Source organism: Apodemus sylvaticus, chromosome 14 (assembly GCF_947179515.1).
Source record: "Apodemus sylvaticus chromosome 14, mApoSyl1.1, whole genome shotgun sequence".
NCBI classification, from domain to species: domain Eukaryota; kingdom Metazoa; phylum Chordata; class Mammalia; order Rodentia; family Muridae; genus Apodemus; species Apodemus sylvaticus.
Window position 1 is genome coordinate 59,185,470 of NC_067485.1, and position 16,999 is coordinate 59,202,468.

General features: G+C 40.1%; 1 protein-coding gene across 2 annotated transcripts in view; it reads right to left on the bottom strand.

Moving 5' to 3' along the window:
• The window catches only part of Pdss1 (decaprenyl diphosphate synthase subunit 1), a 38,193-nt gene extending 23,958 nt beyond the window's left edge, over positions 1-14,235 (bottom strand). Inside the window, exons 1-4 of one of the 2 annotated variants that reach the window (XM_052156265.1) lie at positions 13,877-14,219; positions 9,557-9,621; positions 9,026-9,146; positions 3,937-4,067 (exon numbers count right to left, since the gene is read on the bottom strand). In XM_052156265.1, the coding sequence (XP_052012225.1) occupies positions 3,937-4,067; positions 9,026-9,146; positions 9,557-9,621; positions 13,877-14,008 (449 nt within the window). In that variant the 5' untranslated portion in view covers positions 14,009-14,219. Of the gene's footprint in view, positions 1-3,936; positions 4,068-9,025; positions 9,147-9,556; positions 9,622-13,876 lie in introns of both variants that reach the window. The other variant, XM_052156266.1, reaches the window with a different exon arrangement.
• Positions 14,236-16,999: the final 2,764 nt, after the last annotated feature.

Below are 16,999 nucleotides of genomic sequence, written 5' to 3' on the forward strand. Positions count from 1 at the left end.
TATGTATTATCTATGGAAATTCCTAGGTTCTGTTTTCTTTGAGTTGACACATAGGGAAATGGACTTTTATAGTTTTAAAATATACACACTTTTTTAAGACTACTATTTCAAATGAATTTCAGCCTAACAAAATACATGCTTTTGACTAATTAGTGGTAAAACTCACCTGGAAATGACTGTTAAGGCCTTTGATCTTTGCTATGTATTCCTAAGTTGGCTACTATTTCTATTATTATAAGCTATGCCAACAAATAGGACTCTTATTGGAAGGACAAAATGGTAAGCACTCAACAAAAAGCCAGCATTTAAATATTTGTAATCTGAGGATATGAAAACATGTTGAATTGGGTGATACAGGTATATAAGCCCAATACTTTAGGAAGTAATAAAGTCCAATAAAGTAAGGAAGGAACATAATGATTTTGAGGCCAGTGTGTTCAGAAAACACATATTCCCCCAGGGAAGGTGGCCCTCGCCTTTAGTCCCCAGCACTAAGGAGGCAGACACAGGCAGATCTCTGTGAGGCCAGCCTGGTCTATAAAGCAGGTTTCAGGACCGCCAAGGCTGTTACACAGAGAGACTACCTCAAAAAAAAAAAAAAAAAAAAAAAAAAAAAAAAAAAAAAAAGAAAAAAAGAAAAAAAAAAGAAAAAAATCCTTGTTTCGAGGTACTGTTTTTTTAAAAATAGAACCTTATATAATGCTAGGCAAGTGCTCTCCCACTAAGCAATAGCTCCAGCTCACAAAAATTGTTTGAAGCTGTAAAGAGACTACACACACACACACACACACACACCACACCTTTCTGAATGGTTACATTGCTGATTCAATCAGAATTCTTGCTTAGGTATTACTTGGCACTGTGACACACCTCTGCATGAGAACACATATAATTTTAGCTGACTTTCCCCCCCACAATTCCATTTTTATGTATGTTAGTTTATATCTGGAAAACATGGCCACTGCATACCCTGAATACAGCGCGATGGTAGGACAGACCAATAAGTTAACATTCTTATTAAGATCAAATCCTTAACATGCCAAACTGAGTCATTGCTTGGGAACTCTGGGTACTATTTCTACTTCCTGCTGTGAAGTAGCTGTCACACCCTCCCAGTTGAGGTGACAGATAAGTAGCATGAGAAACAGGTTTTTGTTTTTTTTCTTCTGTCTTGAACTCTGGCTATACCCTCTATAAGCAATGACTAAGTAAAACAATCAAGACCCTTTCTCCTCTTTGTTAGATTAAAAAAATTATGACTTTTAAACATAAAAGCAGGTACAATACAATCATTCACATATATTAATGGGAAATGTTACTGACTGGTTTCTATGTAGATCTGAAGCCCACTTCACAGGAGAAAATTCACACTTTGTGCTATATGCCAGTAAGAAGACTATGTATGGTTGGGGAGGCCATAGGTATCAGAGGAGAAAACTACTGTTGTTTTGCTAAATGGACGTGATAGTTTTGTCAGGTTACCTTCTAAAAAACTGTTTATGCCCTTTGACTAGTACTATTGACAACCTCAGGCAGAAAAGTCTTTCTGCAGTGACCAGCAGTAACTGGCCAAAGTGATTAGTGGCTCCACCATCATGGGACATCTACATCACAACCTGTAGGCCTTAGGGACAATCACTGGGGAAGGGTAGAAAGAATGTAAGTTTATAAGGAGGAGATCAGTAATGGGAAGGCTGCACTCTTGGATTTACAACAGCTGTGAGTACCTGAGGAGAACGTGCCTCTCAACATCCTGTCACAGAGGTAAATGATAGGGTGAGACCCCCTCCTTCTCTTAGGATTTATGGTCAGTTAGTGCTTGCTTGGGAGGATCCACTAATGATACTCACTGGGTCATCTCAGCAAAAGCAAAACCAAGAAGGTAGAAGAAGGGCTAGTTGGGAGACAAGAGCCAGGAATGGGGGAATGGTAGATTTGATCAAAATATATAATGAAGATAATGAAACTCCGTGTTATGTGTATATAATCAATGTATGCTGGTAACACACTTCAGAAAAAAGAAGTCGGGGTTAAAAGCATGCCAATGGGTACAGAATCACTTCACTGCACGCAACAGGCTCACAGTCTGATGCTACCTCTATACTGTCTTTCATAAGCTCTCTATATCAGGTATCAGACAATGAAGGTGTAGCTCAAATAACCCCAAACTGTGTTATACTCCCTGTATTTTCTGCAATTAACAGCTTATAAAGTTTCAAAATAATCAAAATTTCAACTATAGGGAATAATGGCTTTTAAAAAATCTATTTTTCAACACATTAATTTTAATAATTTAATGTGGGAGTGGGAGCTCACATGTAACAGCACTTATGTGGAGGTCAAAGGACAACCCAAGGGAATTAGCTTCCCCCATTTACCATGTGGATCTTAGGTATTGGACCAAACCATTAGGCTTGGTAGCGAGCACATCCACCCACCAAGCTATCTCACTTACTAGTGAATAATAATTCTAGAGAGTGGAAAAAATGTTCTTTCTCATACTATATCTAAAATTTGTAAACTGCCTTATCTTTTTATTTAAAGAATTTCATCAGTGATTTCACTAGAATAGTAGCCTTCACCTCAGAAGTAATTTTTTAAGTAAAAAATTGTTTAAAATTACATTATTTTTGTGTACGAGTTTTTTCCTGCATGTATACATTTGTGCCATGTGCATGCAGTACCTGCAGAAGCCAGAAGAGGTGTCAGGTCCACCGGACTGGTTATTAACAGAGAGTTGCGAGCAACCACGCAGGTGCTGAGAACCAAACTGGGGTCCTCTGCTGAAGCAACTAGTGCTCTTAATTGCTCGGGCATCTCTCCAGCTCCCAGAGGCATTTGGAAAAGACACTGCTGTTACTTTCCCCTGGGGGAGCATCCAGCAGCTAGAAGCCATAGCACACAGGAAGCATCAGAGCTGCTGACAACAGAATGTTTGGGCAGCAGCAGTCCTGAGCCTGAGACAAACATGTCAGTTTGGTCCAGAGGAAGTACTTCTGCTGTTTTGCTTGCCACATAAGTGAAAGTGGCTTAGTGTTAAAAGGTTTCACCACATGTACAAAACATACTGCAGGCCCCTAAAAGTCTCAAGTTTTGTGGGAGCCAACTCTGAGACATGTTAAGCTGACTGGCACAGTTACAGAGCACTTTGGGCAAAGAAATATCTGCTAAGAAGCAAATCTGATGCTCATTTATACAGCAGCATCATTAAAATTCATGGTGACAGCTCTGAAGCAGTCCTTTAAAAGTACTATCTAGTCCACCAGGACATGGTCTACAAGAGTCTCTACTAGCAGGTCACTTGACAAAGACATTTTGGCAATATGGTAAAACTTCTAACATGAAGGGGGCTGCAGCTCAGTGGTGGAGTGCTTGCCTCACTTTGGATGTTCAAACACAGGAACAGAGGAGAATAAGAAAAAGATCTGGCTGTGCAAAGCAGTAGAAAGCTTTTAAAATATTTCCTCTAATGCTAAAATATATATGTTTTGATGGTATCTATACTAATTTGAGGATCATCAGTCATGTGTTCTTTAAACATTTCTCTTCTGCACAATGAGGGTCATAAGAAAGCACTCAATCCAAGGTATGTCCGTGATAGTAGCACCGTGTAACATTAGAACCAGCTTTGCGTTAACTGCTTATATGTATAATGGATAACTGAACAGCTACACATCTTGGGATTCTTTACTTTCTAATGGGAAAATAACTGGCTTTCAAATGTTTCTAATATATTTATTTGCAACTCAAGTTTTCTACTGTGTATTCCTAAAAGTCTATAAAAGGATGCTTATTTAGTAAGTCAAAATCAGAATCTATACATGGTTTAGTGAAGTCTTAGATGAGTCACTTAAGTGAGTAATAAATAAATAACCTTATGAAAGACAATTTTCCAAATAAAAAAGAACATCAAAAGCATGAAGTAAAGTAACTGACCGGGAGTTATTATGATGAATATTACACGCTCGGGCCATTAGCACCACAATAATCGGTCTAAAAGCTTTTCCTTTGCCATCAAAGTAGTACTCAGACATGTCCTTTAGTTCTCTGGTGGAGATGTGCAGCTCCTGAAATACAGTTTCCTTCTTGTTAACACGGCAGAACAGACATGCAGACAGGAATCTTGTTTTCATCAAAACTTCAGTTTTATTTTAGTGTACTCATTTCAATCGAGAAATTCAATACAAAAAGAATATGTGGCTTCGCCCCAAGTGGTATGGTATCAGCACTAGGGCAAGTTTTGCCACTTTTCTGATGGGTAGCTAGTGACCACAGGACGAAGAAGGGAAAGAGGTGAGGAAGCAGAGGACAGACAATGTGAAGTGTGGGAACTTATGAAGCAAGTCAAAAATGTTCTTGATGGGGAGTCAACAGACAACAGGACGGACAGATCAGTAAGTGTGTCTGGGCTTTATTTAGCAGAAGACATTTCAAAGGTTCACAGGAGAAATGTAGAAAACGCATGGTTTACTTAACTGTGGGAAACTTACTACTGAGGTGGGAGACAATTTAGCATCATTATTATCTGAGTTATGTTCTTGCTGTGAAGACCTCGATGGCCTTGAAGCCAAGATCTTCCCACTTCTCCCTATCAAGTGTTGGGAAACAGGAATACCACCATGCCTAACTGAGACAATCACTTAAAATATAGAATATTTAAAAAGCCCTGAAGAAATTAAGAATAGAAGGAGCATACTTCAACATAATAATGTTTACAAAAAACCAAACCCAAATTGCTAACATTAGCCTAAATGGGGAAAAATTCAAAAAACACTTTCTAAAGTCAGAAAAGAGTATTTATTCACTTTCCCCATTCTTATTCAATATAGCGCTTTAAGTCTTAGCTAGATGAGTAGGATGAGAAAGTAAGGGATACAGATAGAAAAGGAAAAGGCCCAATAATTCCTAAGTACAGTCCACATGATCATATAAGACTCTCAAGACCCCATCAGAAAACTCAGCAATGACACAAGCTTCAGCACAGTAATAAGCCTAAGCAAAGACGCGGACGAGCTTGGCAGTGAAAGTTTTATAGCAATAAAAGAGACACTAGAAAATGGGAGGCTCACTCATGGAGAATGAAAATGGCTATCCATGAAAAGCTATAGATTCAATTATGCTCAAATTTCTAGTTACATTTATCTATGTATTTAATGATGACTGAGCATGTACATGCTTGCCATGATGGAGCACAGCCTGTCGGAGTCCTTTTCCCCTTCCTCCAAGTCGTTCCTGGCGTGGTGTTCCACCAGCTCCGGCTGCCCAGCTTGCTGCATGTGCCCTAAGCCTCTGAATGATCTCACTAGCTCTCTAATTACATTTTAAACAGAAATAAAAAAAACAACCTTAAAATTCATATAGAAGCACAAAAGACCTCAGCAACCCTGAGGTAAGACCAATGACCTCAAAGTATACTCCAGAGCTATAGTAACAAATCAAAGTATTTGGCACAAAACCAGATACTTTTAGGGTGAAATAGAATAAAGAATCCAGAATTAAACCCACAGTGCTACAGATACCTGATTTTTAACAAAAATGCCCAAAACACATATTGAAAAATAAAACTCCGCCGGGCGTGGTGGCGCACACCTTTAATCCCAGCACTTGGGAGGCAGAGGCAAGTGAATTTCTGAGTACAAGGCCAGCCTGATCTACAGAGTGAGTTCCAGGACAGCCAGGGCTACACAGAGAAACCCTGTCTCGAAAAACCAAAACCAAAACCAAAAAAAAAAAAAAAGAAAAAAGAAAAAAAAATCCTTTCAACAAACAGGGCTGGAACAAAGGAACTATACATACAGCAGGATAAAACTAGATTTTTATCCCCCAAAAGATAACCAATGAATCAAATACATTAACGTAGATCTGAGATTCCAAAACTGAAAATACAGACAAGGCTTTAAGATATACATAGTAGATGATTTCAACAGGACTCTAGTTGTTTACAAGATAATAACAAAAACTGACATATGGAATGCATCAAAATAAAAAGCGGGTGAAAAGACACCATGAAGAATGGGAGAAAATATCACTAGCTATATATCTAGCTGAGAATTAGTGTTCAGCATACCCTGGTCACACTAGTCATGGAACTTCATGTGATCTAGTGATACCACTCCTGGGTATATACCTGAAGAACTCAAAAGTCAGCGCTCCACAGAGATACTTCATGTCATGTTACTACAACACTATTCACAGCAGCCAAGTATGCACCCAGGCTATGTTCCCATCAAGAGATGAATGAATCAAGAAAATGTAATATACATATACTATTGGGTTTTATTCAGCCTTAAAGAAGAATGAAGTTACAATGTTCACCTTATTAAATGAAATAAAACAGACTCAGTAAATGTTTTTCTCTTACTTGTAGATCCTAATTTCTTTTTAAAAGTAAACACATAAAACTATGCAGAACAGCAGCGAGAAAGGGGAAAGGAGTAAAGCGAGTAGGGCCAAAATACGTGATGGACTTGGAAAATAAAACTATGGGGAAGACGGAATGTAGAGATAAAAAAAGACATGAACAATGCAAAGTATATATAATTTATGAAAATAAAATAATGCCCGTTTTTGCCAATAATATTCAATAAAACACAAGGATAAAAAACAGAGGGAAAAGCTGTATATGGGAATGCATGCTTAAACTTACTAATTCTAGCCCTTGGGAGGCTGCAGGAGAATGCAGGAGTTGAAGGATGAGCTGGGCTACATAGTAAGACCCTGCCTCAAAAACAAACCAAACAAAACAGAAAAAACCCAAAACCAAAAGACTGACTCAGTGGGTAATACATTGGTAACATCAAAAAAGTCCAGAAAAAGGAAGAGATTAGTGTGGGGCAGAAACTGTGAATGTTGCATAGGGACGAGCTTCACAAAGCCCTGGCTGAGTTTAACTTGAGAAGAACAGAAAGGGTTCTCCATGGCTGTGTACTTGTCACATCTGCCATTCCAGGAACACATGGATTGAATCAGATCCACGCAAAGTTATAAAGCACAATTACTAAGATAAAGGCACAGGTGTCAAAGATAAGCATGACAACCCTCGCCCACAAGGAGTCTAGGGTCTAGATGAGACACGATCAATAACTACAGTTAATACATTACAGTATAATGGGTAATATCACCCAAGATAAATAAAACCACTCTGGGAACACATGGAAAGGCTGGTTCAGGCCAGGAGAGATTGAGAGAAATAAAAGGGGGGATATAGTGTGTCTTGGAGCCTGAAGGGGTCTGGAGGCAAGAGACAGACTAGAAGGTCATGGAAGAAAGGACAAGAAGGATCCAAGGGCTTTTCCAAGGATCCTAGGTTATCCTGTCAATAGTGGCGGATACCAGGAAGGAAAACAAAACACCAAACCAAACTATATATGGGGTAAGAATAGCATTCCAAACATATTAAGTTTGATATAGTCATAGATACTTCATGGAGTAGTATGCTAAGTAGTTAGCTATGTAGGTTTAGAATTGACAATTCAACCTGGAATAGAGATATCTGGGGGATTAAGAAAGGAAATGAATATACACATACACATACATGCATATACATATACATTACATATAAGGGAGTGGGGGTTGCAAGTAGTCTAAACAACAGCATAGTTAAAGGGGTTAGGGTAGATGAGATAAAAGAAGATTACAGAAATCAACGGAGGATGGCCTAAAGACTAGGTGACTCAGGAAAATATAGAAGCTACACAAACAGTTTCAAGGAAGGAAAATGGTAGTAAAAAGGGTTAAGACAGAGGAAGAAGAAAGCATTCACTGCATTCAGTAAGAGGCAGCTCCCACAGGCAGTGGTGGGGTAATGCAAAGGGGTTAATAGACTGTGATGGAAAGGAAGGAGGCTGAGGTAGTGTTAGGATGGTCCTTCTGAAAATTAGGTAGGCCGTACACAGGAACAGTAGCCATATAATCTCATTCTTTACATCATCAAAATAGTAATAGCTCGAGACAGTAATTTGGCTTGATCATGCTAACCCTTCTTGTCCTGGGAATGCTTTTATTCCTGCCCATTGTGTTAAAGCTTGTCTTCAACATCAACCTGCTGGCAGCCAAAGTACATGGTTTGAAACTAAAAATGAGGCTCCCCGATAGAGTCATTAATTTAACAGGCTGGCAATCCAAGGGCGGGTAAGATACTGCACAGCGCCTTAACGACCTAAGGTAGAGAGAGGCATGTACCAAAAAGCCGTGTTTATTAATAAACACTAATAAGACCGTGTTTGTTCAAAAACACAAACAAGCTGCATGTGACCTTGAAGACGGGTAAGGAAGGCCTTCTTGTGAGAACGACCTAAGACAGGTTCAACCTTTTGAAATAAAAAAGGGAGAGATGTAAAGAGCCTTATTGGGGTGCCATGCTGCCTGGCAGGGGCCTGACATTGGTCAAGGACAAGGAAAATGGGCTTCAGGCAGGAACCTGACATTAGGCAATGACTAGGAAGTAAGCTCAGGCAGGAACCTGACATTAGGGTATAAAAGGAAAGTTAAGCTCAGGCAGGAATGTGACATTAGGCTATAATAGGGAAGTAGGTGAAGGCGGGAATTCTAATCTTAGGGTGAAATGAAAGAAATGGGCTTCGGGCAACGTTTTGGGCTTGGATGAGGAGGTGAGCTCAGGTATTTTGGTCATTCTTACCCACCCTTGGAAACAACTGTCACTGTGAAGTGGGACTTTGCTTATTGCCTTGACAATTTTGTGTTTACTGTCTTGCTTGTTCCTCATTGTACTCCTACTACCCTTAATACTTGCATGTAACTAAATTGGTATAAAAGTGGATTGGAAATTATTAAACCCGTCCTTCAGTCTCAGAATTGACTGGGGTCATGCTGCAGCATTGTCTAATCATGTCTTTCTTTTGAACCCTCGCTCCTGCACTGGAGAACCCATTGACTGACTGAGCAGGGTTGGTCACCCCAGCTTCCCAAGTGAGATTATAGGTGTGAGCCACTATGAAATGACTGCATTGTGTGTTGGCTTCTAATTCTAAAATGTTACCAGGTTTCAGGAAAATAATATCCTTACCTTTCTAATGTCTTCATACAGACCTTTCAAGTCTCTCCAGCCAAGTTTAAAAGGATCACTGTATTTCTCACCACTCTGAGTTTGACTACAACAGCATATTGCTGGTGTCCTTTGATGAAACCTGGCAAGTGGAAATGCACACAACTCCATTTTTAAGTAATTCAAACACATACATATTTATATGATTGAAAAAATGAAGGCAACTTCCTAGAAGTCAAATATGAATCTGCAAAGGTCAACATAATTCAAAAACACATACAGAATTCTAATCTTGCTAAATAATACATTAATAGGTGATTTTAATGAATAGAGCCTTGACAGCCAACATCGGAAAAAGATGGTATTATGTTCATTATATTCTGAGTAGAACTCAGTTTTACTATAGTCATATCTTTTGAAATGGCAGATCATGTAAAGCCGACTGTCGTGACGTTGACTTAAACATTTTGTTAGCCTGGCCTAATAAAAATTAGAACAGAAGTTTACTAGCAGTGATTATCTTTGTAGCTCTAATAAGGATTATAAACTTACTGTGATATACTATGTGTATTTGGGGAGGCAGATGTTAAAATCTTCATAAGACTAAAATAGGGTATCTGTAAAACAAAAGTATATAGAAACCTATGAGAATATTCCTGGAAAACTCATTCACAACAACAAATATCCCCATAATTCAGTACAAAAGATACTGTTCAGTCAACCACTTATAAAAGGTTGGCAATCTGAGAGAAAAAGGGCAGTTAGAAGTTCCCTTACCTGATTATAAAGGTGACTTGAGTCATATCAGAACACAGGAATTAGAGGAAAGCAGAAATCAGTCCCAGTGTGGCAGGCCTGTAATCCCAGCTACTAATGAAGCTGAGGTAAGAGGATCATAGGTTCAAGGTTGGCCTCTGTGACTGTGAGTTCAAGGTCATCCTGAGCAACTTTTAGTGACTCTTTCAGTGACCCTATCTCAAAATAAAGAGAGCGAGGGAATGCTCAGTAGAAGAGCAGTTGCTTAGTCCTCAGAAGTCAAAGGTCTAATTCCCAGCAGTGATAAAAAAGAAAAAGCAGGAAATAAAATATCTCTAATAATACATCCATTCCTCTAAAAGCTGGGCCCATATTTGTTTCGGTTTGACAAGGTTATATAGGGATATAATGAATTTTTGACACAGGCATAGGAAACATCTGATGTTGGTATTTCTCAAGAAGAGAATCTGGAATGCCAACAATTGCCTTCCTGAATTTCTAGAGAATAGTTAGAATAAATGATGTTCCCATATCTCAGATGTTTTTCAGAAGATAAATGATGTTGTACATTATATTACCTTGAACATACTGGGCTATGAAGCAGGATTCTCTGCTGAATTGTAAACTCCTGTTATCAAAGGAGCTGTGATAATACAAATGAATCTTACCATGCATATAGCATTCAAGTGCTTGGCTGTCTCCAGTTCCCTGGTTTCCTGCTTTGGTTCTACTGGAGAGATAGGAGGCAGGAGAATCAGGACGCCAAGTTGGCCAACTTCTCCCAATATGTCTATGTACCTCATATGTACAGTGCCAAGGAGACCAGAAGAGGGCATTAGAACTCCTTGGAACTGGAGTTACAGGCCATGCGGATGCTGGCAATTGAAGGCAGATCTTTTGGAATAGTGGTCAGTGCTCTTAACTACTGTCTCTAGCTCATATATTACTATTCTTAAAGACAGGATGAAAGCATTTTAAAAGCTACTAATTTACTAATCTAGTCTGGCAAGGGCTTTTATATAAAATATGTGAAGACACTTCTTGACAAAAAGGATGAATATGAAAATAAAATGTGTGTTTTTGATAATAAGTGTTATAGTGTTATGTTTTAAAACTTTTTTTTTTCTTTCACAGAGCTTCGCAACTACAGTTTTGTTTGTTCCAAGACAGGATCTCACTATGTATCCCCAGCTGGCCTCAAACTCACAGATTTGCTGTCTCTGCCTCCTGAGTGCTGAGATTAAAGGCATGTACCATCATATCCACCAAACAGGATTGGGGTGGGGAGGGTGTCTTGCTTTAGTTACTTATTTTTGGTATTTATTTTCTGATTTTGCCTGAATGAACTATATATTAATTTAGCTGTTAAAAAAACACAAGTGTTGACTTTGCTAAGCAGTGGCTAAGAAGACTGAGGTCTGTGATCTCTACTACTGCATTATCTATTCATTAAATCATTAAGAACATTTATGAGCTACAGAAAATTATAATGTCCCCACAACACAGCAAGAGATCTCTCTTTTGATTTTACCATCTGACAGTCCACTTTCCCCACCTTTTGGGATGGAAACTTGACATGTAGCACAAGCTAATTTTGATCTCAACTCAATCTCCATAGTTGCTAGAATCACAGGCCACTCTTTAGACGATCTACTTACTTCTTTTGGTCTCCTTAAGTAGTTAATTTATACAAATGTAATACTTTATTATGGAACATATAAATAAGGACCAATGCTTTAAGACAGTATCTTATTACACAGCCCAGGTTGACACTGACCTGATCCTTATGCCTCCGCCTCTCAAGTGTTGGGTTAACATTAGTGTACCATTCTGTCATAGTAAGTGACATCGTAATAGAACAGTTACATATATTCAATCTAAGAATTTAAACTGCATGATTAATACAGGGTACGCTCTGCCACTAGGCAGCTTAAATACTGTTAATTTCAGTCTTTAGAGGATAGAACTTGGTGAAAATATAAAAAATTTCTCGCTGGGCCACTTTGTGACATCTTTCTCTCTATAACTACTCTTAGGAATATATATATATATATATATATATATATATGTATATATAAACTTGGCTGAGAATCCAATATCAGCATACATTTATTTTTATTTACTATGCAGTCCCTGGGCTCAACTCAGAACTCTGCCAATGACTGACAAGTGTCCGACCACTGAACTATAACTCTTAGCTCCACAGAAACACAAGATAGTATCTATTCAATTATACCCTCAGGTCCTCAGCAATTTAGGACAGTACTTATTCAAATCAACCTGTGTTCTACTTAGAGCTACCTTGGGGTAGTATTTTCAAAGGGAAAGAATCGTGTATTAAAAGGAAGCTGTGCAACCAGTTCTGGGGCTCACTGATAATGGCAGTGAAAATAATTTTTCTACTTCTGACTCTATTCCCTCTCTACATCATTTACTCTTTTAAAAATCACCTCTGCCCCTTAAGATGCTTTTAGTGTCTCATATAGCCCAGATTAGCATTCACCTCACTCTGTAGCCCAAAATTACCTTGAACTTCTGATCCTCATGCATTTCTACCAAATGCTGGCATTACAGACTTAGTTGAGAATCGACTTTTTAATATAAGAGAAAGTGCTCAATATGATTTAAAGACAAAGTTGGGTGTGGTCACTTAGGTATAATGCACTGCTCTAGGGATAGGGATAGGGGTAGAAACTGAGGCAGGACTACTATAATGTATCTAGGGCCATGCTTAGCTTGACAGTAAGTTCCACAGTATGATACCACGTTAGAGAGACAAATTTGGATTAATTATTGTCCCTAAGGCTTGTAGTCCTTGAGAAACCTGCAGTAACGAAAGCACTCATGCCTGAAGTGGACACCTGAATTCTAACATGATTATAGTAGAAAGTATTAACACACAAATGAGCAAAACATGATGCTGGATCATCAATTAGTCTTCCTTTTTGCTCAAGAAGATGGATATGGGTGTCATGACAAAGATTCTTTCCAGAAAAACATTCTTTTCATAGATGAGGTTTCTTCTTTATTTTTTAGAAACGGCCAAGGCAAAAGTATTGTCTGCATCTATGGGGATTAAAACCCCAAACCCACTAAAGTCTAGCTTACAGTATTAAAATAGATTCCTACAAAGCCTGTCTTCCTCTAAGATTCTTCCTACATGCCCTCTTTTCTCTTGTTATTCTTTCTATTTAGATCAGCTTGCATTTTCTCTCCAAATTATTTTTTGAATAATTTGTTATATGCATCTACTTTATTACAAACCAGATATTTGCAAATGCTACACATTTCCTACTAGTATAGTGTTTTTTATAGGTACACTGACAAATGAAGTGTACCAAATCTTAAATTTAAGAGGTGGGTGTTTTGTTTTTTTTTTTCTTAGATGAACTCATACAATTACTGGGTGGCTGGAAAGGTCTCCAAAACCCAAAGTGAAAAACCGTAACTTCAAAAGTCAGTCTGTAGTGCTGCCAGGTAAAGCTAACGACACGGATTGACTCAACTCACACAGAAGCAGAGAGGCAGTTACAGGGCTAATCTAACAGAAAGAAAATGAAATTGGAACCAAACGCAGGAGAGAGTTTCAAGGAATCATGCTTACTACTTAGATAATGTTTTTACTTCAAAGAAGTCATAGGTCTCTCATGACACCCTTCGGGTCTTCTCCTTCTAGTGTCCTTCCAGCGCCTTTCGGGTGTGTGTTCTCTAGCAAGTGCCTGCAGCACTGAAGTAGAGTCCACCCTGGCTAGCATCACTTTGCGTCGCTACAACATCCTTTCCGAATTTTGAGGCTAACTGGATCCGAAATTGCTAGGAAAGTGAGAGCAGAGGTCCCTTTGGCTCTGGTTGTATATGCGGAAAGAACTGCGTCGCCCCGACACACCCTGGTCGCCCAGGGACCTCTCTTAAGCTTCCCCTGCCGCAGCGCCAAAGTCCCCTGGATCAGCAGCTCCGCACTTTGGGCCCCGCGACTGGTCCCACTTCCCTGCCGTCCCACCCAGGGGAGAACTGCAGGCCCCGGCGCACGTGCGCATCCTCCCATTCATTCGGTCGCCGGCTGTCATTGGCACGGTGACCTCTACGCCGCGGACAGCGCGCGCGTCCCGGCCTCACCTGCGCGCGGGTGTCCGAGGCAGCGCGCGTCTCGAGCGGCCCCGCACAGCCAGGGCGTCCCGGTCGCGGGCTCCCGACTGCCGCCGACCTCCAGGAGCAGCCGCGCCGCCAGCACGACCAACGCATAGCCATGGTGCGAGTCTGAAAGTCGCGGCGGGCGGTGGCTCCGCCTCTGCCCCAGGCCCAAACCCGGAGCCGGAAGCTGGGCGCCGGAAGCGCGAAGCCGCACCTTGTTCCCCACCCGGTCCTCCGCTCGGTCGCCCGTCCTCTCAGACCCTCCTCGGAGCCGCTGGCTCCGGCCGGTAGCCGCGTCCGCTTTTAACCAGGAATGTGCATCCGAACTGTTGTCCTACGCGGGACAAAGCGTGCAGAAATCTAGTTCCGGTGCTTGCTAACCCCGAGGCCATGGTTTTCCGCAATGCCAAGCTCCGAGAGGACGTGCCAACTTCCTCTAATTAGCCTACGCTGAAAGTTATTGTGAAACAGAAGCTTAAGTTGACCTCCTCTCTTAGCTTTTAGACTGTCCTGAAAGCCCTAGAGATTTATACATGCATAGTTAGACAGTTTTGTTCATATCTGGATATGGAAGACCAATGAACTACACAAAATTTGTATTTTTTTTTCTTTAGACGATCTCGCTGTGTAGACCAGATTGGCTCTGTGTAGATCAAGTTGGGTTCAAATTCACCATCCTGTTTCAGCCTGTTGCTGCTGAGATTACTGACCTGCATTCCCATTTCCAACTGTGTTTGCTAATGCATACAATGCAGCTCAGGATACATAACGAAAGTGTTTTCGTTGTCGTTCTTTCCTTGTTCTTTCTTCCTGACGCATGTCTGATTTATTCCAATGTTGAAACAGCATTTTTATAACACTTTCATCGAATGAAATACATGCTTATAATCATTCCGCCATAATCTTGGGTGGAGGCAATGAAAGCATCGGGAAGACTGAATTGAAGAAATTTACTGTGTTCCCATGTTGACATTTTTTCCCCATTCATTCATTCATTCATTCTACATCTCGACTGCATCACCCCCTCCCCCCAGTCCCCCTCCTAGGAAGAAATAAACCAGCTGTAATTTTCTGAATCATATCTTTTTTCTTGTTTTACAACATACTTAAAGAAGGCAAACCCTAAAATTGAGCACATTCTTTTCTTTTCTTTCCTTTCCTTTCCTTTCCTTTCCTTTCCTTTCCTTTCCTTTCCTTTCCTTTCCTTTCCTTTCCTTTCCTTTCCTTTTCCCTAGCATGCACAACAACCCAGAACCACAAATTTATTAATGAATGAGTGAATGAAATAATCCAATAGGTAGGTTTTGCCTAGATAAGTGTAGCAATAAATACTTTCATGGTCTTTTGGCAACACTATGACCTGTGGTATATTGTTATTGGTGATCTTCCTTTGCAGGTAGGAAAACAGGAATAACCCTCAGGGGGAGGGTTAGCAAGCCACAATTCTGCTGGGCATTTTTTAATGTAAAAGTTATCCAGATTAAAAACAAAAGCCCTGGCTCTTAAGAAAAAGTTGAAGTGGGTTGTGGTGTAAGCAAAAGAGCGCTTTCCTAGGGTAGTCAAGTCCCAGGGTTAGATCCTTAGCACCAACACACACAAAATCACCAAGCTGTAGTATCCAGGATGCAAGATTAACTGGGAATGTCGTTGAGGTCACTTAAGGCTTCCAACACGGTTGTGTAGCTAAACTCTGAGTCCTAATAATCTATCAAGAAGTGCTGGGCGGTGGTGGCACACACGTGTAATCCCAGCACTCTGGGAGGCAGGGGCAGGCGGATTTCTGAGTTCAAGGTCAGCCTGGTCTACAGAGTGAGTTCCAGGACAGCCAGGGCTATACAGAGAAACCCTGTCTCAAAAAAAAAAAAAAAATCTATCAAGAAGACACACATAATTCATAGATGAGTCTTTTGACCCCGCTAGCCTAGCCAGGAGAGGGCATCTGTTTGGGAACAGTTGGATATGGGTGCTGTGAACTGAATTGGGGTCTATGGCATATGAACCTAATATAAAATATGAAAATAATGTGTTCAACTTTAGGCCCAACATTTTTTAATGAAAGTGTGGTGTAGAACAAGAAGAAACATGATTCACCAATTTGCAGTTGGTGTATTTATGTCTTCCTAAGGGCCAATATTTGAAGGATATGGTTAGTTTCTTCAGTCTCTCTTGCATTGTCTCTAATGCACTCCTTATATTTGGGGTGTTGCACACAATCTAGATGATATGTTTTGTAAAATACAGTATGATGTGGCAGGAGGGCATGCCTTAGCAGGCCCATGATGAGGAACCCCGATCCCTCCACCTTCTCCCCCGCCCAGCCATACAACCGGTCTAGAATAAAATGAAGTTTATTTTAGGGCATGGGAAGGGGCGTTGAGAAGGGAGTAGAGGCAGAGAAATAGAGGGGACAGAAAGAGAGAGGAGAGAGAGAGAGGAGAGAGGAGAGAGGAGAGAGGAGAGAGAGAGAGAGAGAGAGAGAGAGAGAGAGAGAGAGAGAGAGAGAGAGACTAAACAGTTCTTCAGTTCTTTTGTAGCAAGCCTGGCTTGCACCTGACTGTTGCTTGGCAACTGTTAGGTGGGGCCTAGAAGAAATGCTAACACTAGAAACAACTTTGATCTTAGTCACTGCACTTGTACAAATGAAACAACCAGTCCTGACAGGTAAGAATGGGTACAGTTTGCAATTAAAGCATTTTCAAAACTGTCATCTTCGTTTTGGAGGGTTGGCTAGGCTTCTAGACATTTTGTCATATTGATGATTTCATTGAAATATCCTTGGTAGGTCTGATAGTCAAGGAAAAATTATAAACATACTACCACTTTCCATTCTATATATGTCTTGGTTCAGGTGCTCCATGAAACATTCAAATGTTATTCGATAAAAGGTCAGTGAATTATCAACACCACCCTACCTAAAAAATGCTAATGCCTGGCTACTGATGTCATTCTGATGTACACCCATGTGCACCTAGATATAATCGAGTGACTTGACATACATTAAAATGTTAGAATGATCTATTTTAATGATACATAGTCTCGCTAGCTTATTCTTCATATTATTTTTACAATAAAAGTATTCATTATCAGAAATAGGTTACATTTTTAGAT